Source organism: Emiliania huxleyi (assembly GCF_000372725.1).
Source record: "Emiliania huxleyi CCMP1516 unplaced genomic scaffold EMIHUscaffold_97, whole genome shotgun sequence".
In the NCBI taxonomy this organism is placed as follows: Eukaryota; Haptophyta; order Isochrysidales; family Noelaerhabdaceae; genus Emiliania; species Emiliania huxleyi.
The window spans coordinates 216,823-238,761 of NW_005194814.1; the positions used below are offsets into that span (position 1 = coordinate 216,823).

The 21,939-nt window shown below is 66.5% G+C and overlaps 5 protein-coding genes across 5 annotated transcripts; 4 read left to right on the forward strand and 1 right to left on the reverse strand.

Moving 5' to 3' along the window:
- Positions 1–4,664: 4,664 nt before the first annotated feature.
- EMIHUDRAFT_466281 (hypothetical protein) lies at positions 4,665–6,439 on the forward strand (the record flags this gene model as incomplete). Its single annotated transcript, XM_005756440.1, has 3 exons — positions 4,665–5,168; positions 5,372–5,789; positions 5,862–6,439. 3 exons carry the CDS (start codon positions 4,665–4,667, stop codon positions 6,389–6,391), a joined length of 1,452 nt encoding a protein of 483 aa, XP_005756497.1. The 3' UTR covers positions 6,392–6,439.
- A 66-nt stretch (positions 6,440–6,505) lies between these two features.
- EMIHUDRAFT_221497 (hypothetical protein) lies at positions 6,506–7,671 on the forward strand (the record flags this gene model as incomplete). Its single annotated transcript, XM_005756441.1, has 4 exons — positions 6,506–7,102; positions 7,177–7,303; positions 7,378–7,573; positions 7,659–7,671. The coding sequence occupies 4 exons, from the start codon at positions 6,506–6,508 to the stop codon at positions 7,669–7,671; spliced, it is 933 nt and encodes a 310-aa protein (XP_005756498.1).
- A 1,011-nt stretch (positions 7,672–8,682) lies between these two features.
- Positions 8,683–10,246, forward strand: EMIHUDRAFT_428642 (hypothetical protein; the record flags this gene model as incomplete). The annotated part of the gene is given in 6 exon segments (XM_005756442.1): positions 8,683–8,877; positions 8,897–9,013; positions 9,152–9,206; positions 9,340–9,412; positions 9,485–9,649; positions 9,718–10,246. The coding sequence occupies 6 exon segments, from the start codon at positions 8,779–8,781 to the stop codon at positions 10,244–10,246; spliced, it is 1,038 nt and encodes a 345-aa protein (XP_005756499.1). The 5' UTR covers positions 8,683–8,778.
- An 825-nt stretch (positions 10,247–11,071) lies between these two features.
- EMIHUDRAFT_107923 (hypothetical protein) lies at positions 11,072–12,124 on the reverse strand (the record flags this gene model as incomplete). The annotated part of the gene is made up of 2 exons (XM_005756443.1): positions 11,072–11,374; positions 11,453–12,124. The coding sequence occupies 2 exons, from the start codon at positions 12,122–12,124 to the stop codon at positions 11,072–11,074; spliced, it is 975 nt and encodes a 324-aa protein (XP_005756500.1).
- Positions 12,125–15,784: 3,660 nt separating this feature from the next.
- EMIHUDRAFT_58134 (cytochrome-b5 reductase) lies at positions 15,785–16,273 on the forward strand (the record flags this gene model as incomplete). The annotated part of the gene is made up of 1 exon (XM_005756444.1): positions 15,785–16,273. A coding segment is annotated over one exon (489 nt), but the record flags the coding sequence as incomplete, so codon positions are not given.
- Between the last annotated feature and the right edge of the window lie 5,666 nt (positions 16,274–21,939).

Genomic DNA, 21,939 nt, shown 5'->3' on the forward strand with positions numbered 1-21,939 from the left:
TCGGCACTGTCCCTGAGTGCGTCCCGCCTTGGCGGCACACACTCTCGACCAGGACAGTCCGGCCTACGGGAACGTGTCGCGCGCCGGCGACGATTGCGGCGTGGTGGTTTCGAGCGGCGAGGGTTTCTCTTTCACGACCTCGCGCGGATTTTTTGGCGCGGCCCGTGGACAGGGCTTTTGCAAATGTCGCTGATCGACTTGCTGGGCGGTTGGGAGGCAAACGTCACGCAGCTCGTGCTAGAGCGGCTGCCTGCTGCTTACCAGTTCGGCCTGCTCCGCCAGTTGCACTGTGCGTATCGGGACTTGCAGCCACCTCGGTGTTTCCGCGCTGTGCAGGCAGTGCTGACCAAGTGCATGGCGCAGCTCACCAATGCTCCACGACTGATCAATCGTGCAGATGAGTTCGCCTTGCACCTTTTGGCGCATGCTAAGGCCGAAATGCTCCTGCATGACAGAGCGCCTCCTGGGCTGCAGTGGCTACTGGATGCACGCTACTGCGTGCGGGTCGGCCCATCCGGAGACGTGGTACGGCTCTACCTTCCCCGACGCCCGGGCGTGGCCATCGAAATCTGCAGCGACAGCGATCCCGGATACTCCACCGGCGAGCAGAACTTCTGCGGCTCAAAGCAGCAATTCGCTGCTCGCCTCACAGGCGAACGACACTGCGTCGCCTATCGTGAGCTCGAGCAGCGGCTGCAGCTGGGACGCACTTGGTGCTTGGCGTGGCAGGGGCACGACTGCTGCGGCGAGACCGGCGCCATCGAACGCAAGGCCGTGTTCTGTCCCAACTTCTTCCAGGCGATGGGCGAGCTGCTGTCCGAGGAGGCGGACGCCCTGTACGGCGCATCCGACGGGGCGGACGCCACTTGGCTCCTCCGCTCCCTCGGGATGAAGCTCGACTCGGATGCTTTTCAAGGCTGCTACGAGCCTGACTTCGGTGCGCTCTGCTATTCCGACCCATTCGTCTGTCGGGCCTTCGCCAGCGAGCCAGCCGAGAGCTGGGACGATGAAGGGCGGGAGGAGTCTCCACCCGAGGCGCAAATCGCTCCGAGGCAGTGGCCGAAGGAGGAGGAGGAGGAGGAGAATCTGCAGCGCGACGGGCGCTTGGAGAGCCGCTACTTGACCATACGTCAAAGGCCATGGGCGCCCAAGCAAGATGCGGTCGAGGGACTCGACGGTCTCGTGACTGTGCCAGACGCAGCGGAGACCATCGTGGATGGGCAGCTGGTGGAGCTGCTCGCATGCAGCGTGGAGCTCGCACGCCACGAGCCGCCCCAGTGGGACCGATTCTGTCGACACTTCTGGCAACATTACCCGGCTGTCAGAACGCTCGCCGCTTACACCCGAGCGGAGCTGCGGCGCGCGCGCGCTCGCATCTTCGCAGCGCCGCTTCGCAACCAGATTTGCGCGTTCTACAGCCAGTTGCCTCAGCTGAAGACGTCGATGCAGGATCTGTCACGTCGTCTCAGACTTCTCGATGTGAACGGAGAATTGCCTCCTTCGGGGTACGAAATGACGCAGGTGAAGGTCTCGGTCCAGCACGCGGCAGGGACAGCCTATTTCCTTCTGATGATGGGCCGCGAGTACGATGAGGACAGCGATTTTGGGCGAAGCCGAAAATTTCAGACGGTGCTGTGGGTCGACTTTGGGGATGCCAAGATGAACTCTCACCACGAGCTGTACCGCCAGCGTTCGCACGTTGAGCGTGCACCCTATCTGCAACATGAGCTTGTACGGGGACCCGCGTATTGCAACCCTGCGAGTGACGAGACACGTCTCAGGGCGCTGGCCGCGCTCGGCTTCCCATCAGGTGTGAGCCCGGGTGTGCTGCTCGACGCGTGCCGCGGGACCATGTGGCTGCCTTTTCTGAGCGTCCATACCCACCGCGCGAATCAGGACACGCCGCTTGAGTGGTGGGAGTGGGTGCGTTAGCGAACTGCGTGCTGTATTCAAATACCTGGGGCATGCCCTCCCCTGTCCGTGTACACCCCACTGTCTGTGCACTTAAGCACACCGGTCGATACGGTTCACGGTACACTGTAAGAGGATACAGCACGCCCCCATTTTATGAAAGTCGCTTGGTATTCTATCAACGCTGAGCCCATAGCGGGTGAGCAAGCCCTAAAACGGCGGGAGGGGTAGGGCTATATCGATAGAGCTAGAGGGCTCAACCACCCCTCCACCCCTCCACCCTCCACCCCTCCACCCTCCCGGAGCGAGAGGGGTCCGTCCTCGAGCCCTCCCACTTCCACCCCTCCGACCGGAGGGAGGCTCGCCAGCCCACAGGGCTGGAGGGGTCCCCGTCGGATCGGCGTCGGGAGGGCTCCACAGGGTCCCATAGGGCTAGCGCGCTGGGAGGGTGGAGCGGTCCACCGGGGAGAGGGGTCAGGAGGGCTGGGCGAGGCGGGAGGGGTGGTGGGGTCCAGGAGGGCTCGCCGCCCCCCCGAGCTCGGGTGATAGGCAAGAGGGCTCGGGCGCCGGGTGGGCTCGGAGGGACGGTCGGACAAAGGGAGGATCTTCGTGGCGGGAGGGCTCGAGAGGGGTCGGAAGGGCCTCCGGGAGGGGTCGCAAAAAAAGAATGGCGCGGACCTTCCGAGAGTGCCCGCCACGAGAGGGTTAGAGGGGTCGGAGGGGTTTAGAGGGCTGGAGGGCTGCAGGGCCTGCTGCCGCCCATGGACGCGGGTCAACCGGCGACGGCGCCCGTGATCGAGGGACCGGCGACGGCGAATGAGCTGGTCTTTGGCGCCGCAAGACCTTCACCCACGTTTCGCGACTGTGGGCCATCCAACAGTCTGCCGGCGCGGCGGGGCGCATTCGAATGCCCCCGGGCGCCGCCGGCAGACTGCCAGTGCTATCCGGGCGGGCCTGCTGCGGCAGGGCGCTGCAACGCCGCCGCCTCGCCGCCACAGCAGCGCCGCCCCCGCATGGCTGCCGCCAGCAATGTCACCGCCAGCCGCCGCCCCCAGCCGCCGCCGCCAGCTGCCGCCAGCACTGCAGCGACAGCTCTCTCTGCTGCCCAGGCGCCGCCGCGGCCACGAGTGTCACCGCCACGAGTGCCGCCGCCGTCAGCGTCCCCATGGCCGCTGCCGCCGCCAGGCGGGCGAGCGAGGAGCTCCATATGAGTGTGTGTGTCTGGAGGCTGTGGCGCTTCCGTTTTGCGTTAGCGGAGAAACCGCAGGTATTTCGAATACCAAACGCGCTTCGTGTTTGCCTTGAGGAGCGCAGCGACGAGTCCGTAAGGAGCGGCCCAGCTTGCTGGGTGCGGCGCCGCCGCGCGCCGTATCGAGAGACTCTGTCGGGTCAGGTTAAAATAGCGCCGCGCAGGCTCCCCGGGCCGTCCGCACACAGACCACGGAAACGCCTCATGATGTGTATTGCACCACTTCCGTATGCCTACAGGGTATCTTTAACCGAGCCCTCCGAGCCCTCCACACCCCTCCACACCCCTCCGACCCCTCCGACCCCTCCGACCCCTCCGACCCCTCCGACCTCTCCGACCCCTCCGACCCCTCCGAGGGCCCTCCACACCCCTCCGCGAGCCCTCCGAGCCCTCCGAGCCCTCCGACCCCTCCGACCCCTCCGACCCCTCCGAGCCCTCCGAGCCCCCCGAGCCCGGCTCGGTGGCTCGCCCCTCCGAGCCCTCCGGGCACTCCATCCCTCATGAGCCCTCCCGAGCCCTCCCGAGCCCTCCAGCGCCACCCTCGTGCCTCTCTGCCCTCCGAGCCCTCCGAGCCCTCCGAGCTCTCCACCCCTCCCGAGCCCCACCCCTCGCGCTAGGGACCCTCTTGCCGGAACACCCTCCGAGCCCTCCAAGCCCCCCGAGCCCTCCAGACCCCTCCATCCGCACAGCCCCTCCGGCCCCTCTAGCCCCCTCCGACCCCTCCAGCCCTCTCTAGCCCACTGGACCCCTCCTACGCCTCGCTTTTGGCCAGCCCTCCAAGCCCCCACCCCTCCTGGGCCCTGCCGCCTGACACCTCTATCGGTGGAGGGCTTTAGGTCACGGTCCACACTCCCGCCCTCCCGACCCCTCCACACCCCTACAGCGGCACCCCTACCCCTCCCGCCGTTTTAGGGCTTGCTCACCCGCACTCGCTGAGCCTACCTTCAACCGCGCGGAGCGCCGGATTTTTACTCGTCCTGCACGGCACACGTCACCCAGGTCCCCATGCGCAGCCAGGCGGTCCTATCTATCTACCGTGATATAGTTATAGAGGAGTCTTATCAACAGAACTGCTGCAGTGCTGGACTACGATCTACGTGGCTAGTGGTCTGACGACGCTGGATAGCACACGTACACCGGTTGCCGAGGGCACTAGGCCATAACCGGGGAGCGAGCGGCGGGAGCCGGCTGCAGGGGCGCGGGGAAGGTAAGGGGCGGGGGAGAGAGGAACCGGTAGAGGAAGGGGGATGAGAGGACTGTCTGGCCCCTGACTCGGATATCCATACAACCTTGTGAAAGGGGTGAAATTCTGAAAAAGGTGCAGCACCCTCCACCTCCACCCCAGGAATTGCGACTCGCCGCTTTCCTCCCGCTGTGATTCTGTGTGAGCTCTGTGTCTTGATTTGCCAACAATATACCTAAAACCTCCCCCCGGGTTTTTTGGCTGTTTACGACCGCTCTCACAAAAAGAAATTCAAGCCTTCACATCCCGCCATGTAGAGCAATGCACCGGCTCGGCAACCGGAGCCCTAGGCCCAGCCCGCGCAGCACGGCCTCGCCATCGAGCGGCGACGAGGACGCGAGGAGCGGCGCAGCCTCACTTCAACGCGCTCTCGACGCGGCGCTCGGCGGCGAGCCGCTGTCGGAGGCCTTCTCTCTCTCGCTCGCTGGCAGTGCCTGGCTCCGCTCCGTCGGCCGCTCGCTTCGCGGCGCGCGCTCGCTCCTCCACCTCGACCTCTCTCGCTGCAGCCTCACGACCCTGCGCGGCCTGGACGGGTGCGCCTCTCTCGTCTCGCTCAACGTCTCCGACAATGCTGTCGCGACGCTCGAAGAGGCCTGCCGCCCGCCGCAGCCTCGCCTCCACCCGTCGCCGACGGAGGCCGCACGCGCACATCAGGTGGACCGCCTGGCGCCACTCGCGCAGCTCGAGGCGCTCGACCTGAGGCGCAACCCGATCGCGCGTGAGGGGACACAGTACCGGATCGGGGTGCTGCGAGCACTGCCCGAGGTCCTGATCATCGATGGGCGCCCCTCTTCGAGCCTCGAGCGGTGCCGCGCCCAGGCGCGCGGAGGCTGGTCGCACCGCCGTCCTCTCTTCCCAAAGCACAGACCCTCGTGAGGTAGGCTTTCTCTGCCCGCGGCGCCGCCCGACCGTCGTCGCCGTGGTTGACCTCTCCGCAGCAGCCATCTCCGCAGCTGCGCTCTGCGCAGGTGGCCTCTCCACAGACGCCGTTGGCGGGCGGCAGCGGGAGGGAGCGGGAGCATCAGTCGCCGCCGCAGCAGCGGGAGCAGCAGTCGCCGCCTCCGCAGCAGCGCGCCACCGTCGCCGGAGGCACGGCCACGCACCACTACACGCAGACCGACGAAGCGGCGCTCGACGACGACAGCCCGCTCTGGCTCGGCGCCTCGAGCTCCAGAGGGCGGAGCCGCGGCGGCGAAGGAAGCCCGGACAGCGGCGCTCCCAGCGGGGGGAGCGATGGCCGCGGGTGCGGGTGCGGTGTCGGCGGGTGCGGCGTCGGGGGGTGCGAGGCGGCTCCCGCGGGCATGCCATCGCCGCCGCCGCGAGCCGCACGCGATGTCTGCGACGGCAGCGCAGCGCGGTCGAGGGCGGTGCGCTCCCTCGCGTTTGGTGCGTGGCGATGGGCAGCTCGGCCCCTTCCGCACACCGCCGTCGTCACACCTCGCGGGCGCGACTCCAAAGGCGACAGGGCCGAGGCGGCGGATGGCGGCGACGGCGGCAGCGACGGCGGCAGCGGCGGCAGCGGCGGCGGCGGCGGCGGCGGCGGCGGTGGCGGCGGCGGCGGCGGCGCCAATCGGCCTGACGGCGGCTGGCGCTGCGGCTCCTCGCGCGACGCTGCCCTCGAGGCTGCGCTGGCGCTGTCTGCTGCGGAGAAGCGCGCGCTGGAGGCGGAGGTGAGCTGGCTGCGCGAGCAGAAGGCGGAGGACGGGCGCGCGCTCGAGCAGACGGCGGCGCTGCTGGCGATGCTGCAGGAGTCGCACCGCGCGCTCGTCGCGAGCAACCAGCGCCTGCTGCTGCAGATCGCCGAGGACAAGGCGAGGCACGAGGAGGAGCTGAAGATGCACGCGCGCAACTTTGCAGAGCTGCAGGAGCTGACCGAAAGCCTCGCCGCGCGGCCCGCCTCGACCGCGAAGGGTCGCAGGAGAGACCAGCGCATGGAGTCGGAGCAGGGGGGCAGGATGACGCCCGCGCACAGCGCCGACACCGGGTGACGGCGAGGTGGAGGTGTGTGAGCGTTGAATAAATTGAACACAAGGCAGAAAGAAAGCGGCGGCGTTAATTCTTTTCCGCAGAACTGGAACGAGTTCCCGCCCAGAGGAAGGAGAATGCACACAGTGTCGCTGCTGACTCCGCCGCCGCCACTTCGCGCGCTGCGCCGGCAGTACGCTCTCCTAGCCTCGCGCAAGTCGCCGGGCACCGCCCGGCCGAGGCTCTCTCGGGACGCCGCCGTCCAGCCTTCGCCGCAGCACGCCGTCGTTCAGCCATCACCTGGCAGCGTCCGATCTGCGTCCGAGCTCAGCTCAGCGTCCCAGTGCGAGAGAGTGGAGCGGGAGCGGCTGCCGCCCAAGTCGGTATTCCGGCGCCAGCTTCCCGCGCCTCTCGTCGCCTTCTCGTCGCCGCAAGGCCGCCGCAACTTCGCCGAGGCGATGGCCGCTGGCCAGCTTGAGCCATACTTTCCGCTGTCGGAGCAGTTTGTCACGCAGGACGAGCCAACCTTTTGTGGGCTGACCACGCTGACGATGGTGCTGAACGCGCTCAACATCGACCCTCGGCGCCGCTGGCGCGACGAGGCGGGGCCAGGCTGGCGCTGGTGGTCGGACGAGATGCTGCCCGCCAGCTGCACGGTGCCTCTCGAGCAGGTTCGCGCCGAGGGGACGACGATGGACGACTTTGCGAGGCTCGCAGTGGCCAACGGAGCGCGGGTGTGTGCAGTGGCGCCACGCTCCTCCATAGCCCCCCGGAGCCTCTCCGGAGCCTTGTCGGACCCGTCCCGCAGGTGCGCACGCGCTACGCCTGCGGCGAGAGCCTCGATTCGTTCCGCGCCTCCCTCGTCGAGCGGACGACCTCGGCCGCCGCCACTTTCGCCGTCACGTCCTTCTGCCGAGCGCGCCTCGGGCAGACGGGTGAGCTGCACCCCCAGGCCCTCTGTCGACGGCACACATGCGTGCGCCTCACAGCGCAAGTGCGCTCGCTGCAGGCGGCGGCCACTTTTCTCCGATTGGCGGCTATCACGCGGAGTCCGACTCGGCGCTGGTGCTCGACGTCGCCCGCTTTAAATATCCGCCGTTCTGGGTGCCTGTGGAGCAGCTGTGGGAGGCAACCCTCGCGGTCGACGAGGTGACCGGCCGCGCTCGCGGCTGGTTTGAGCTGAGCGCGGCCCCGCTAAATGAGAGGTGTGAGCACACGCTGTATTCGTGGCGCGCCACGTCGTGAACGTGACGTGAGTTTTATTCTAATACTAATTTTGATTTTTTAAAGGCGAAGGGGCTAAAAAGAAAATTTTGAAGCCAAGACAGACAGAAACAGGCAAGCAAAAGGGAGGGATGGAACAATTGGAAGAACTCACTCGGGCGGGTGTCCGAGTTTCTTTTTCCGCTGTGCTCGAGGGGACACGCGTTAGGAGTCGGCGCGAACGGATGTCGTCGACGAACGGAGTGGCGCCCGTAAAGGCAGAGTACCTCATCGCCCCTCCCGAGCGTCCCGCCACTAGCGGAGCAGACGGCTCGGACGCTGCTGCCACTGCTGACTCCGCCGCCGCCACCGTCGCCGGCCCTCCCTCGGCTGCCGGACCGCCGCGCAAGAAGCAAAAGGGCATGAACAAGAACCGGGGCTCGTACCGGCCGGCCAAGGCCGAGGTGCGGCTGTGCACGGCGGTCGTGCAGGGCCGGGAGTGCAAGTTTGGCGACGGGTGCAAGTATTCGCACGACCTCGTCGCGTACCGCACGACGTGCCCGCCCGATCTGGGCGAGCTGTGCCCCATCTACTCGGTCAACGGGTACTGCCGCTTCGGCGTCACCTGCCGCTTCGGCGGCGCGCACGGCGCCTCAAACACTCCGCCAGCGCAGCCTGTCGACTCTGAGCGAAACGTGGCGCCGGCGGCGCTGACGTCGCGGCTTCGCAAGCACGAGTACGACTTCAGTGGCGCCGCGCACGCGCTTCGCCAGTGGGACGCGATCAACGAACACCGCAAGCCGTCCGAGGGACAGGAGGCGGGCGCGGCTGCCGCGGCGCAGGCGGCGGCGGCGCAGGCACAGGCCGGGGCATCGGACGGGCCTGCGCCTGCAGTGGATGGGCCAGGGAAGGAGGAGTCTGCGAGAGCCGAGGGTGCCACCGGTGCGGACGCTGCCGAGGGTCTCGAGGGGGGCTGCACGGCTGGCGGCGGCGGGCACTACCCGAGCGGCAGCGTGGCGACGCGCGAGCGGCGGGCAGTGGACTGGCGCCGCAAGCCGTACTCGCGCCGCTCGAGATTGCCCGAGATGATCCGAGATTGTCCGAGACCAGGCGCGGCAAGCTGTACCTCGCGCCGCTCACGACGGTGGGCAACTTGCCGTACCGGCGCGTGTGCAAGGGGTACGGCGCCGACATCACCTGCAGCGAGATGGCCATGGCGACCAACCTGCTGCAGGGCCAGGCGCCTCGAGAGGGCGCTGCCTGCGGCGGGCAGGCGCCGGCCCCTTCTCGGAGGCGTCCCGGAAGTGTCGCTCTAGGCGTCCGAGTGGGCGCTGCTGCGGCGGCACGTGTCCGAGGACGTGTTCGGCGTGCAGATCGCAGGCAACAGCGCCGAGACGATGGCGCGCGCCTCGCGCGGCTCCTCGACGCCCCCCCGAGATTGCGTCGAGATGAGGTCGAGATTGCGCGGGGCCGTAGGCGCGCGTCGCGCAGCTCATCGAGGCGGAGACGGAGGATTGCTCTGCTCCACGCGACCAGCTGCTGCCGGAGGGCGACTCTTCACGCCGCGCAGCCGTGAACAGGTCGATTTCGTCGACATCAACATGGGCTGCCCGATCGACCTCGTCTGCAACCGCGGCGCGCGACCCTTCCGAGACACTTACCAGCTCTCTGACGCACCATGCCAACCACCCCTCGCCCTTCCCACACCGCTGTGTCCGCTCCGCCGTTGCGGCATGCCGGCGGCGAGACCCGTCCGCAACTGCTGCAGGCATGGGCGCCGGGCTGGCGCAGCGCGCCAACAAGGTGCAGGGCATCGTGCGCGTCATGTCGCAGCAGCTCTCGTGCGGACCCTCACCGCCCGGCGCCGCAGCTCGGCCGTGCGGTCGGCTCCACCTCGCCACCCACCTGCACAGGTGCCCTCTCACCGTCAAGCTGCGCACCGGATACGACATGGACAAGCCGACCGCGCACCGGCTCGTCCCGCAGCTGCCCGGCTGGGGCGCCGCCGCGGTGACGCTGCACGGCCGCTCGCGCCAGCAGCGGTACACCAAGCTCGCAGACTGGGACTACATCTCGCAGTGCGCCGGGCGCATTCGCCGCGCCGGCAGTGCGGACGGCGTCTCTTCACGCGTCCTGCCGTGAACAGGTGCGCCAGCGCGTGCCCCGCGCCGCTAATTGGCAACGGCGACGCCTTCAGCTACGAGGACGTGGACAACGCGCTCAAGTCGGAGACCGGCATCTCGTCCGTGATGCTCGCGCGCGGCGCGCTCGTCAAGCCTTGGCTCTTCACCGAGGTCAAGGAGCGGCGCCACTGGGACATTTCGGCCTCGGAGCGGCTCGACATGCTGCGCGGGTTCGTGCGGTTCGGCCTCGAGCACTGGGGCACCGACACGCTCGGCGTGGCGCGCACGCGCAACTTCCTGCTCGAGTGGCTCTCCTTCCTCCACCGCTACGTGCCCGTCGGCCTCCTCGAGCGCCTCCCCTGCCGCATCAACGAGCGGCCGCCGACCTACTTCGGCCGCAACGACCTCGAGACGCTGATGGCCTCGTCGATGGCGTCGGACTGGGTCAAGATCTCGGAGATGCTGCTCGGGCCGGTGCCGGCCGACTTCCACTTCACGCCGAAGCACAAGGCCAACGCGGCCGCCTCCGCCGCTATTACCGCCGAAGGATGAGCCGGCGCGCGCAGAGACCGGAGTGAGCGAGTGAGCCAGCGAGGGGGAGCTATCGGGCCCGTCCGTTGCGCGCCATGCCGCGTCGCGCGCTTGTGAATCTGCTGAAGAAAAATACGCGCACGTGTACCCCGTCACCCTTAACACACCCGAGAGATTCATGGGTTATGGCGCGAGAACACGCGAACACTCTGCGCTGTGGGGAGACGAGGTCAGAGGACCCGCGCCGCCAGACGGCAGACGACGCGCAGAGTGACTGAGGGCAGAGACGACGGGGGAGAGTTGGAGCAGACGCGCAGGGCGAGACGAGGGAGGGACGGGAGCAGGACTTTGCGGTGATCAGCAGGAGGATGTACCGAAGAGATTAGGAGCAGCAGGGAGCCAGGGACCCGAGGCCGAGGGACCATGTGGAAGACGGCTAGTGCGCTAGTCGCCACAGAATCGGGAGAGGACGCGCGACGGCGCGACCCCGTGGAGTTAGTCGCCGACCACACCCACAAAGACGACCCTGCACAAAGATCGCACGGGCGGGGACCTGTTCCTTTTTACCCATCTCACAGTAGAGGTGTCCGTTTTATTATGATTTATGCGCTGCACATGCACATGCACATGCATCGAGTTCGACTTCGAGACGGACACCGCAGGCTCCCGGCCTCGGGCGGGGGGCCGGGGGGAGCGCGCGGTAGAGAGAAAAGAGACCGCAAGAGCGGGAGAGACCGCGCAAAAAAGCTGCCAACTCTGACAGAGAGACGTCACAGAGCCGCAGTGTTCCCCACACCCACAAGAAGCAGACCGCTTCCACCCGGAGGTGAGTGCAGCTCTAGGACTTCACAGGAGCAGCTCCTCGACGCTCTCGCTCTTTGGCGGCAGCGTGGCGAGCTTCTCGGCCGCCTGCTGTTCGTTGGGGACGCTCGCCGAGCGGAGCGAAGCCTGCTGCTGCTCGCAGGCCAAGCGGTGTGGCGTGGTGGTCGCCCACGGGGCGGCTGTGGCAGCGGCGGGTTCGTCGAGCAGCACCGGCTTGCGCAGCGGAGCGAGGCGCGCCTCGCCCAGCCGGCGGTCGCGCAGGACGTGGGGCGACCCAAACTTGTGGAAGACCCGCGTGTCGTGCTGTCGGATGTGGACGCCGTCCACCTATGGGACATGTCGTGGACAGGTCTCGCGTGGACATGTCTAATGGACACGGCACGGACAGGAGCCCGCTGTCGGCACCCGGAGCGCATGGCGGAGCAGGAGGAGGAAGCAGCTGGGCATCACGCGCATCCGCAGCCTCACCACCGACTCGCCGTTGTCGCCAAGGTCGTCCTCGTACAGCGTGAGGTCCACGAAGTGCAAGATCGGTATGTCGCGCCGGCGCAGCAGTGCCATGTCCAAGCCACTGCCAGTGTGCACCCCCCACTGCGCCGGTGCACCCTCCACCTCTGTGGTAGGCGAGAGAGGGCTCTCGGCGCCCGTGGTGCCACTATAGTCGGTCGAGAATGTCCAGTCGTAGTCGGACGCACCCATCGCCAGATCCTGCTCGTCCGCAACCTTTTTCCAGGAGGGCAAGCTCGCCGTGGTCACTCGAACCCCGCCTGAGCCCTTGTGCGCAGACTCTCGCATCCAGCAAGCGATTGCTCCGGCCGCATCGAAGCTGAAGGTGCGACCGCTAGCCTCGTGCGTCATCGTGAGGTAGCTGTGTCCGAAGATGGCCTCAGGCAGAGGCGGCACAATCGATGGGAGGCCTTTGGAGGCGGCGGTGGCGCTGAGCTTGTCGGTGAGCGTGCCACGCTCGCAAGTGCTGAGGATTGGCCCGGAGACGCTGTCGAACCTCCAGCCTTTGTACTCGAAAGAGCTGGCCTTCACGCCATTGGAGACCTCGACGCCATTGGAGGCAGCCACCATTCTGTGAGCCAAGCGTGGCTTAGCGAGAGTGCTGCGCGGCGCTAGTGCTCCCTAATCCTGTTCGCTGTCTCACGCAAGTGGCACCAATGCGGCACCGCATTTTACTTTTTTCCACCAGGGCTTGACTGTAGGGCCAGTTGAGGACAACCAGGCACACGAGGAACCAGCTCCGGAATCCAGTTGGTGCCGACGAGCCAGGCACTCTTCTTGACTTGTTTGGCACCTTCTCTCGGCATGAGATCGCACGCACGATCCTTACTTTTACAACTCACGAACCCAAGAGAGAGAAGAAGTCTCTCTGTCTCGAACCCATCGCTCCAAAAATAGCTCCGACAAGGGTCCAGGCCTGGGACGCGCTCAGATACGGCGCTGGACGTGCGCCGGAATTTCGAGTAGTATGGCCCCGAGGGAGGGAGCACGAGTAGCAGCACAGTCATCACCAGTGAGGCAGAGAGAGATTTTTAGCGATACCAAACAACTCTAACACTCACACGTCATTTGGGGCCTGGAGAGTGTTTGTGAGGCAGTGCGCCGCACATTTCCATTCCCGCGATTATGCGCTCCGTGATCGCAATCGGCGTCAACCGGGTCGTCCGCCCACAAAGGATTCGCGATCGTCCGATCTTTGACCGCGCAAGATATGAAGGGTGGCTAAGGGCTCTGCTCGCAAGGCGCCCGCGTCGCAGACGCGGTACCATTGACAAATCTGCAATATACCCCCACACGAGCAAATAGCAAAATCCGAATACCGTGCACGAACTGCGTGAACTGCGCCGTGCAAGCCTTCAGCTGGTGCCACATCCGTAAAATTGAAGCCAAGAACGTCCGCCAAATCCGTGCTTTCGGAGCAACTGAGGGAAAGCCGCTGATCGAGCCCAGCGTGCCCGCGGCCGCCTCCCGCGCAGCACCGCCGCTGGGGACGACACGCTGCGGAATCGGATCGAGCCCATGCACCGGGCAAAGAAGGACGCTGCAGAAGCGGTTGGAGAGGCAGCCGGCGTCTGCCGTCACAACGAGTCCCAGCGCTGGTTGGACATGCGCGTCGGCTCGCCCGAGGACTGCTATCGCGACCCTCCCGTCGTGCCGCAGCCTCCGACGAGCTCTGAAACCGAGAAGAGTGAGGGTGCGCCTCCCCTCACTGCTGGCCTGGCTGCGCACCGCCCCACAAAGCACCCCCTCGAGCATCTCTACAAGTACAAGTAGAAGGGCGACCCCCCCCCCCCCCCCCTTTCCCCTGCGCTCATTCCCTGCCCTCTCCCACCACACACTCTGTCAGAGCCCCCTCCCCTCTTGCACAACAGGAATTTTGACAATTAACCAGATGACTGCTAAGTTTTTGTAGCGCGACTCGGAGTTGCTATGTCGGCCTCTCCCGCCTGGAAGAGCCCCCCTCCCCCCCCCCCCCTCCCCCTTCCCTGTCCGGCCAACGCGGAGCACATACCCTCTTGCTACCCCCTGCAGGTGGGGGAAAGGCACAACTCAGAACGATGGGCTTGCCCATCCCGGAGTGGTTCGATCCCACACAAACCCGAGACGGTGACGGGAGCTATCTGATGATCTCAGGCCCGGTTGGAGGGTAGTGCGTCGGATTGCCTGGATCCTGCTGAACAAGCTCCTCTTGTAGCTCGATCGGTCACACCGCCATCGCCGTCGGGGAGAGGGGGGACGACACTGCTTCGGCAGCGTGCACCTCGATCCTGTACCGTGTTTGTTATGACCCCCCCCAATGAACATACCAGTGAGGGAGGGCGAGACGATCGAGGGGTCCCGTACCATGCGGAATCGACCCTATCCAGTGCTCAAGTGCTCAAGAAGGGCGACCTTCTCCAAGTCGTCAACGCGCCCGGCGGCTCCGGCAAGACTTTAGCCTTGGCCACCCTCCTTGCGGAGCAGGAGGAGATCCGCTCTCGGTCGGCAACGTGGCAGCTAGTCGAGGGACTCGGTAGTTGTGACCCCCCTGAGTGAGGACAGGAGAGAGAGAGCTTTTGTGGTGCTGGTGTACGCAATAACGGGACAGGGTAGTCGTTCTCTCTAGCTCCCCTTCTAGCTCTTAGCATGAGCTGTGCCCTGTGTCCGACCCCGTTTGCGCAGCAACACCTTAAACTTTTAGGCGGCCCTCCAAATTCGGGTCGGAGCGTAGCGGAGTGGGCCCCGAGTTTGAATGAAAAGGGCGACGGACGCTTGCGAGTGTGTGTGTGTGTGTGTGTGTGTGTACTCACACACACGGACGCTTGCGTCCTAGCCTCCAACAACTCCTCCCCGGCGCAGAGGGGCCCCCAGGGCATGCTCAACAGCTCCGCTGGTGCGGGTATTCTTCTCTTTTTTCGACCAGGGTTCCAACTTTTTGCGGGGTATGGTACCCTCGCGGCCCAAAGGGTGGGGGGGTATGGTCCTGACCGCCCATCCCCGGTCTCCGGGAGGCTGGGTCTGTCAGCAGGCGGGGGGGGTATGGTCTCGAGGTGGGTTGCGCGAGAGTACCATACCATACCCCGCAAAAAGTCCGAACCCAGCTTCGTGCGCGATTCCGTGCGACGGTCTGCTATAGCCAGCCACTCCCAGCTGCTCGGTGTGAACAGAGTTCGTGCACCGAGCAGCAGGGATAACTCGAGATCCCTCGAGAGTTCACGCGGAGTCGGCTGGGGCTATACCAGACAGCGGTCCCCGGGGGGTGTGCCACGCCGCCGTCTCCTCATGGAAACACAGGCCGTAGACGCCAGGTCTGCAGCTTCCTGCTCCGACGGCACCTCCTCGGCTCTGCACGAGGTCGCGTCCGAGTCGCAGCTGGGCCAGAACGGACGCCTCCTGGTGCAGGCGGGCGGCGGCCGCTACATCGCTCTCATTGCGCATCGTGGCGACGTGCACGCCATCGACGCCACCTGCTATCACATGGGAGGTCCGCTCCTGAACGCAGAGATTGAGGACTGCGGCCCGTTTGGTCCGTGCGTCGTCTGCCCGTGGCACCGCTACCAGATCAGCCTCCGGAGCGGCGACAGCCTCTATCAGAATATGAGCGGCACAGTGTGCAGCAAAGGCCTCAAGCAGCGGGTGCACGAGGTGGTCCGTCGGGACGGCAAGATTCTCGTGCGAATCGCTCACAGCGACAAGATCGAGTCGGACAACTACGCATTCAAGACGCCGCCGCCCTCTAGCGGCGGCCTGGCAGCGCCGCCGCAGCGGCGCTCTGGGGAGGTCTTGCGTGCTGGTGCAGCTGGCGTTCGCCGGCCAGCGCGTCTGACGGCGGGTGCGGCCGGTGATGTGGCAAAATCAATGTGCGGCGCCGACGGCCGTGCCCCGTGGGCACGCCCTTCGATGCCGCCGCCGCCGTCGGCAGGCTCCCGACTCGGCGCAGCTATCACGGCGGGCGTGCCGGCGGCGGGGGGCGCCGCTGGCGCAGCGTCGGCTGGCAGCACGTCGACGCCGCCCCCGCTGCTGGCCGGGTGGAGCAGACACGTCGTCCGCTCCCGAGCGGAGGTGGGCCGGGGCAGTGTGCGGCTGACGCTGCAGGGCCCTCTCCCCGGGTCGACTCGCGCGCTCGAGTGGACGTGCGGCTCGCACGCGCTGGTGAGGCTCGAGGGCGGCGAGGGAGGCGAGCAGCCCTACACGCCGTACCAGCGAGCGGGCGGTGCGTTCGAGGGCACCTTCGAGCTCGTCGTCAAAGCGTACCCACAGGGAGCGCTGTCGCCCCGCATCGCCGCGCTGCACCCGGGGGACTCGCTCCTCGTGCGGGGCCCGGTCGGTGGCGCGGCCAGGCTGGCTCCCGCTGTCCATGCCGTCGGCTTCGTGGCTGGAGGCACGGGAATCACGCCCATGCTTCAAGTGATCTACTCTCTCGTGCGCTCTCGCAGCGCACTGCCGCGCCTGCGGCTCCTGTGCTTCAACCGACGGGCGGAAGACATCCTTGTGGCCGACGAGCTGGCGGAGCTGAGCGCTGCCCACCCGGAGCAGCTGCGCGTCTTCCACTCCCTCAGTGATCCGCCCGCGGCCTGGAGCGGAGGCCGAGGCCGCCCGAGCAAGGAGATGCTGCAGGCGCAGCTGCCACCCCCCGCTCCGCACGTGCGAGTGTTGTGGTGCGGCCCGCCGGCCTTCAACTCGACGGTGAGGGAGCTGCTTGGCGAACTCGGATACGCTGACGGGATGCTGCACGAGTTCTCCTGACCGTTGAACGATATCTGTGTCGAAACACCGCTCTGGCAGCGCTCAACAGCTACGTCGTTTCTGTTCTCAACAAAAAAAGCCAGAGCAGACGCATGATCGTGCGAGAATACTGACAAATAGCGATGCGCTGTGAATATATTGGGATATACTGGGGTATATTGCACCCCTGGAATATACTCCCATATTGCGCACTATTGCGCAATATACGGAGATATTGGAGGAACATCTTCCAGCCGAATACTGGGATATATTGGAGTATATCTCGGCGCCGCCAAGCACCTCAATCCTTCCGCAATATATTGCAATATACAGCAGTATATCCCAATATATTCACAGCTTGCTGGCCCCATTATTGGCTTATAATTCGCAATACTGGGATATATTGCTGTATATTGCCGAACAGGTCATGCAAAACGGGCCCTGAGTGTGACCGAAACGTGTACATCGGCATAAAAATGACCCTTCTGCTACCCGCACGCCGCCTCGCCGGCCACCCAGGCCGGGTCATAACACGTGGGGAGGAGGGAGGAAGGGTCACAAGGCGACACACCGACGTACTGACCGACACACTACGCCTCCGGGTCGCCGGCCGGACGCACGCGTGCCACCACAATCCGCACCATCGCGGCAATAACCGAGTCCTTCTCGGGACTATAGTCCTCTCCCAGATGCTCCAGCTTGATCCCGCGGCGCACCAGCTTGGAGCGTCCCGGCCCGTCGCCAAACAGCCGCTCCGCGCGCCGCTCGGTCGGAATGGAGGCCACGCCATCGCCGCGCCGCAACGCGTTGGTGATGAGGAGGTGGTACGCGACGGACAGAGCCATCGTCGTCGCCCGCTCCGCCACGCCGCACAACCGCGACGGCCCCTGCGCGCCCGCCTTCGTCGGCCCGCGCTGCGCCTGCCCCGCCCCGATGGTCTCCAAGTTGGTCGCGCCGTTGCTCTTTGCCCTCCTCTTGGCCTCCGCGTTCAGCAGCTCGAGCGGGCCGGTGTCGAAGGCCTCGACATCGCCGACCTCGAGGATGGACTCGGTGATCTTGAAGATGGCGCCGTGCGGCATGTACGAGCCGTGGTTGTACAGCGAGACCCGCTCGTAGATCTCGTGCAGGTCCACGGCCAGCTGCATGTTCTCGAGCGCGCGCGCCTCCTTGACCGCCTTGTCCGCGTTGATCGGCACGCGACGCTTCCAAGCGTAGTACCACGCGAAGTAGGCGTCGAAAGCGAGGGCGGCGCGGATGGCGGTCTCGGCACGCGAGCCGTACATCTCGCGCAGCAGCTCCAGGTGCGCCGTGTCGGCCTCGCGCTCGACGCGGGAGGGCTGGCGGGTCAGCTCGGCGTCGGCTGGCTCGGGCGGGGCGGGGGCGGGAGCAGCCGCAGCCGTCTTGGCCTTGCGCGCCGACTTACCCTTCGTCGCCTTACCCTTCGTCGCCTTGGCCGCAGCGGCGGCGGGGGCGGGCGTCGCAGCGGCCGTCTCGCTCCCCGCGTTTACTCCGCGGTCCTGCAGGTCGTCGAGCATGATGACGAGGAAGGTCGCGATCGCCACCGGCCCGCCCGGCGACTTGCCGTCCCCCGCGATCAACCGGCCCCACGCCTCGCCGGTGAACCATTTCTTCGACCCGTCGCGCCCGGCGTCCTTGCGCCGCAGGTCGAGGTGGTGGCCAAACTCCGCCAGCTTCTCCTGGACCTGCTGCCGCGCGTCGTCGCTGCAGTTGTTGAGCAGCCCCCACTTCCAAGGTGTCTTGGGAAGGTTGAGCTTCGCGACGTGCAGATGACAAAGGTGCTTGCGGCGGCGCGCCACGCGGAAGAGCGAGACGGCCGAGGGGCCGCACTTGACCATGCGGTGCTCCTTGGCGCGGTCGAGCTGCCACTTCGCGTACTTTGCACGGCCGGCCTTGGACGTGTCCGCCTGAAGGGCCTCGCGCAGCTTGATCTCGGCGACGCGCTCGGCGGCGGCAGTCATCGGGTTGCGGGCAAAGCTGCACCTGGTGCACGGGCGCGGGATCGCCTCGCCCTCGTGCAGCTCGTGCGCGAGCGTGATCTCCTCGTCCACCTCGGGCCCCGTGCACGCCTGGAGCAGCGAGTACATCTGCTCGACCGACTCGGGCCGGCTCGGCGTGACTCGCAGAGCCGTGTGGCGGTCGCACTCGCACCACCCCGAGCCGGCCTTCATGTCCACGTGCCGCAGCGCCCCCGTGTCGAGCGTCTGGTGGAGGGCGAGGCGGACGTCGGCCGTCGCGCTGTCGTCGAGGAGGATCGTCTGTGTGCGCCCCTGCCGGTCCCGCTCGGCCGTCCGGTGGATCGCGGGGAGGTTGTCGCCCATCAGCTTCTCCGCGCCGCCGCGGTCGTCTTTGACGGAGCCCTGCGCGAGCAGCCGCAGGTGCGCGGTCGAGCCGGGCTTGTAGGGGTTGCGCAGCACCGCGGTGGTGAGCTGGCCGCCCTGGAAGCCGGTCGCGTCGAGCGAGATGATGATCGGGAGGTCGACCTTGCCGCCTAGGAAGAAGGGGAGGGGAGGCATGCCGTGCGTGCCCGGGTCCTCCTTCACGACCATGGCCACCACATCGTCAAACTTGCGGAAGCCGACCCGCCCGTTCTCCGCCGACTTGAGCTGCTGCTGCTCCTTGAGGAGGTCAATGACGGGCTCGAGTTTGCTGCGGGGCGCTCCCACGCGCGGCACCCTGACGACGCGCGCCTTGTTGACCGGGTCAACGTAGACGACCTTGCGCACGAACGCGCCGGTCGTCTTGTCGAGCTTGTGGCTGCCGGCGTGCGTCAGGCGCAGAATCTTGTCCATCGTCAAGCCGAGCTCGAAGTGGCAGAAGAGGCCGAAGCTCACGCCGTAGTGCTCCTGCTCGATCTTCGTGACGAACTCGGCCAGGCCGGTGAGGTGCAGCGTCTGGACCTTGGCGAGCTTGAACAGCTCGCCCAGCCGGCCCTGGCCGTCGAGGACGTCGATCAGCGGCTCGAGCCTCCGCCCCTCGGGGAGGAACTCGCGCCACAGATCGCGGTCGCGCTGGTTCTCCTTGCGCTGCGCCACGCGCGAGAGCTGCGCAAACTCCTCCGCGCTGCACTTGCGCACGGCCCGCGTGTCCGCATTGTCGAGCCGGTCGCGCGCGCGCTGCAGCTTGCGGTCGGAGAGCATCTTCTGGTACTTCACCGCTCGAGCCTCCGCTGCCGCCGCCTCCGCCGCTCCCTGCGCCTCCTCGAGCTCCGCCTTCGCCTCCGCGAGCTGTTCGTCTCGCTCCTCGAGCTCCTCCGCCAGCCGCTCCGCCTCTCGCTCCACCGCGGCGATGGCCATCTGCTCCGCCGCCGCCTTGCGCTCGCGTGCCCTCCCAGCCCTACTCGCTGCCTTCTCGCGCTCGAGCTCGCGCTGCTCGTACTTGCCGACGACGCTGCTGAGCTCGCGGTTCTCGCGCCGGAGATCGCCGTTCTCCGCCTCCAGCTCGGCGATGAGCGTCTGTGCCTTTGCGAGGAGCGAGAGCTCGTGGCTGCGCTCGCGCCGCGCCTTGTCTCTATCGCGTCGCGCCGACTCGAGCTCTCCCTCCAGCCGCGCTAAGTCGGGCGCCGGGAGGAGCGGCGACGATCCCGAGGCCAATCTAGTTCCAGACCTACATCCGGAGCGCCGCGAAGCCGATGAGCTCGCGACGGGCGAGTCAGCTCCAGGCCGGTCGGGCGGCGCGGAGGCAGAGCGCTGCGGCCGCCCCGAGCCGGGCCGCCGACCGCCTCGCCCGCTCGGCGGCGCCGGGCTCACTGCTGCTCCTCCCACGCCTTGTACGCGTCCGTCTTGGTCAGCCCGCTCGCCGGCTCCCACGTCGAGACCGCGTCGCCCGCCTCCCCGTCCCCCGGGAGCCGGAACTTCTCCCATGAAGGGTGGTAGCCGCTCCACCGGACCTTGAGCTGCCGCACGCCCGCCTCCACCCTCTCCTCCGTGATCGCCTCCACCTCGAACAGGGTCGCCTTGGTCCAGAGGAGTTTCCGCCGCGGGACCGCCGGCGCCTTCTCGGCCTTCCGCTTGCCCGGCCGCGGCGCCCCCCTCGCGTCCCCGCCGCTGTCGACCTGCGCGGCCATCTTGTGGTTGCCCATCTGGCGCCAGTAGCCCGCCGCCAAGGCTCTCCCCTTCTCCGCGTGCGCCTTGATGTCGGAGAGGATCATGCGCCGCCAGGTCGCCTCCGTCGCCGGGTCCAGCGCCAACTCGCGCCGGTTCGCGTCCTTCGGCGGATGGAGGTCCCCGTGCTCCGTCGACAGCGCGAACTGCATGTCCACCGTCAGCGTCGGCCGGCTGTGCCGCGTCTTCGGCTTCTCCCATGTCAGAGTCAGCGCCGTCACCGTCGCCGCCTGCTGCGCCGCGGGAGAGGAGGGCTTGGTGATCAGCTTCGTCAACCCGCACACCGACGGCACCAGCGCGAAGAAGGGGCGCGCGAGCTCCGCCGCGTCCGTCATTGTGTCTGCATTGAACTGGAGCGAGCGCGGCTGGTCGATCGCCTTGAGAGGAGGCGGCAAGTCCTTCAGCACCTCCCGCGGGCAGTCGCGGAAAGTGAAGCTCGCCGTCTGCCACAGGAACTGGCCGCCCAGGGTCCGCAGGCTCGTCGCCATCCGCAGCCCGATCTCCTGCCGGAACGAGTCCTGGTGCTTGAGGAAGAAGCCCAGCCGGCTCGCCTCGGCCAAAAGGCGCGCCACGTCGGCATCCGACTGGTGGGCTGGTGCCGAAGTGAAGGCGTCTGGGGCTACGAATCCCTGCGCCCAGGACCTCGGTCCCCGGCTCCGGGGGGCCCTGCTCGATGCTTGCGCGTGCGCGCCCTCCGGCGGCCGCGAGGTCTGCTCCCCTGGAGCCAGAAGGTTGAGACGTTGATGTCGAGAGGCAGGCGCTCAGGGTAGACAGGGGACATGCGCGCCCCATCGCGCGGGGCGCGCGTGTCGCACGAGCATGGTATGCTGACGGGGCGCCGCCACCCGACGTAGTGGCACGCCGCCCCTGCACGATTGCAGCAATTCCGAGGCCCTTGCTCCGCTTCGTGAACTACGCGGGAGGCCAACCAAGATGCGTTGGCTCGGCTATGCCGACGTTTGCCGTGCTCGCGTGGCACCCACTGGCACTGTTAAGAGCATCGATTCGACTTGACATCCGCCATCGCAACCGCCGCCGCGATCCCATTTTGCACTCAGGACGCAGACGCTCGCGGTCAGTCTGAGCATAGGGCCTTCCTCCATCGAGCCGTCGGACGATGAGCCATCGATCTGGCGCTCGGAGGCGACCTCTGGCCCCATCGTGCCTCTGCGCACCCGTTTGCGGCAGCACTGCTGCACCGGATCTCCAAAATCCAGCCGAGCGAATACTGCTGAATACTGCTGAATACTGCTGAATACTGCTGAATACTGCTGAATACTGCTGAATACTGGGATATATTGGAATATGTTGGGATACATTGCTGTATACCCCAGGCGTACTTTGGTGCACAATATATCGCAGTATACTCCAATATACTCCAATATACTCTTGTTTCGCCCCGGGATTAGCTCCGGCATATATTGGAATATATTGGAATATACTGGAGACGTATCAACAGGGCGATTATATCGCAATATAAGCCAATATATCCCAATATTCTCCAATATATCCGGACCGTATATTGCGATATATTGGCTTATATTCCACATTTCAGCTGTG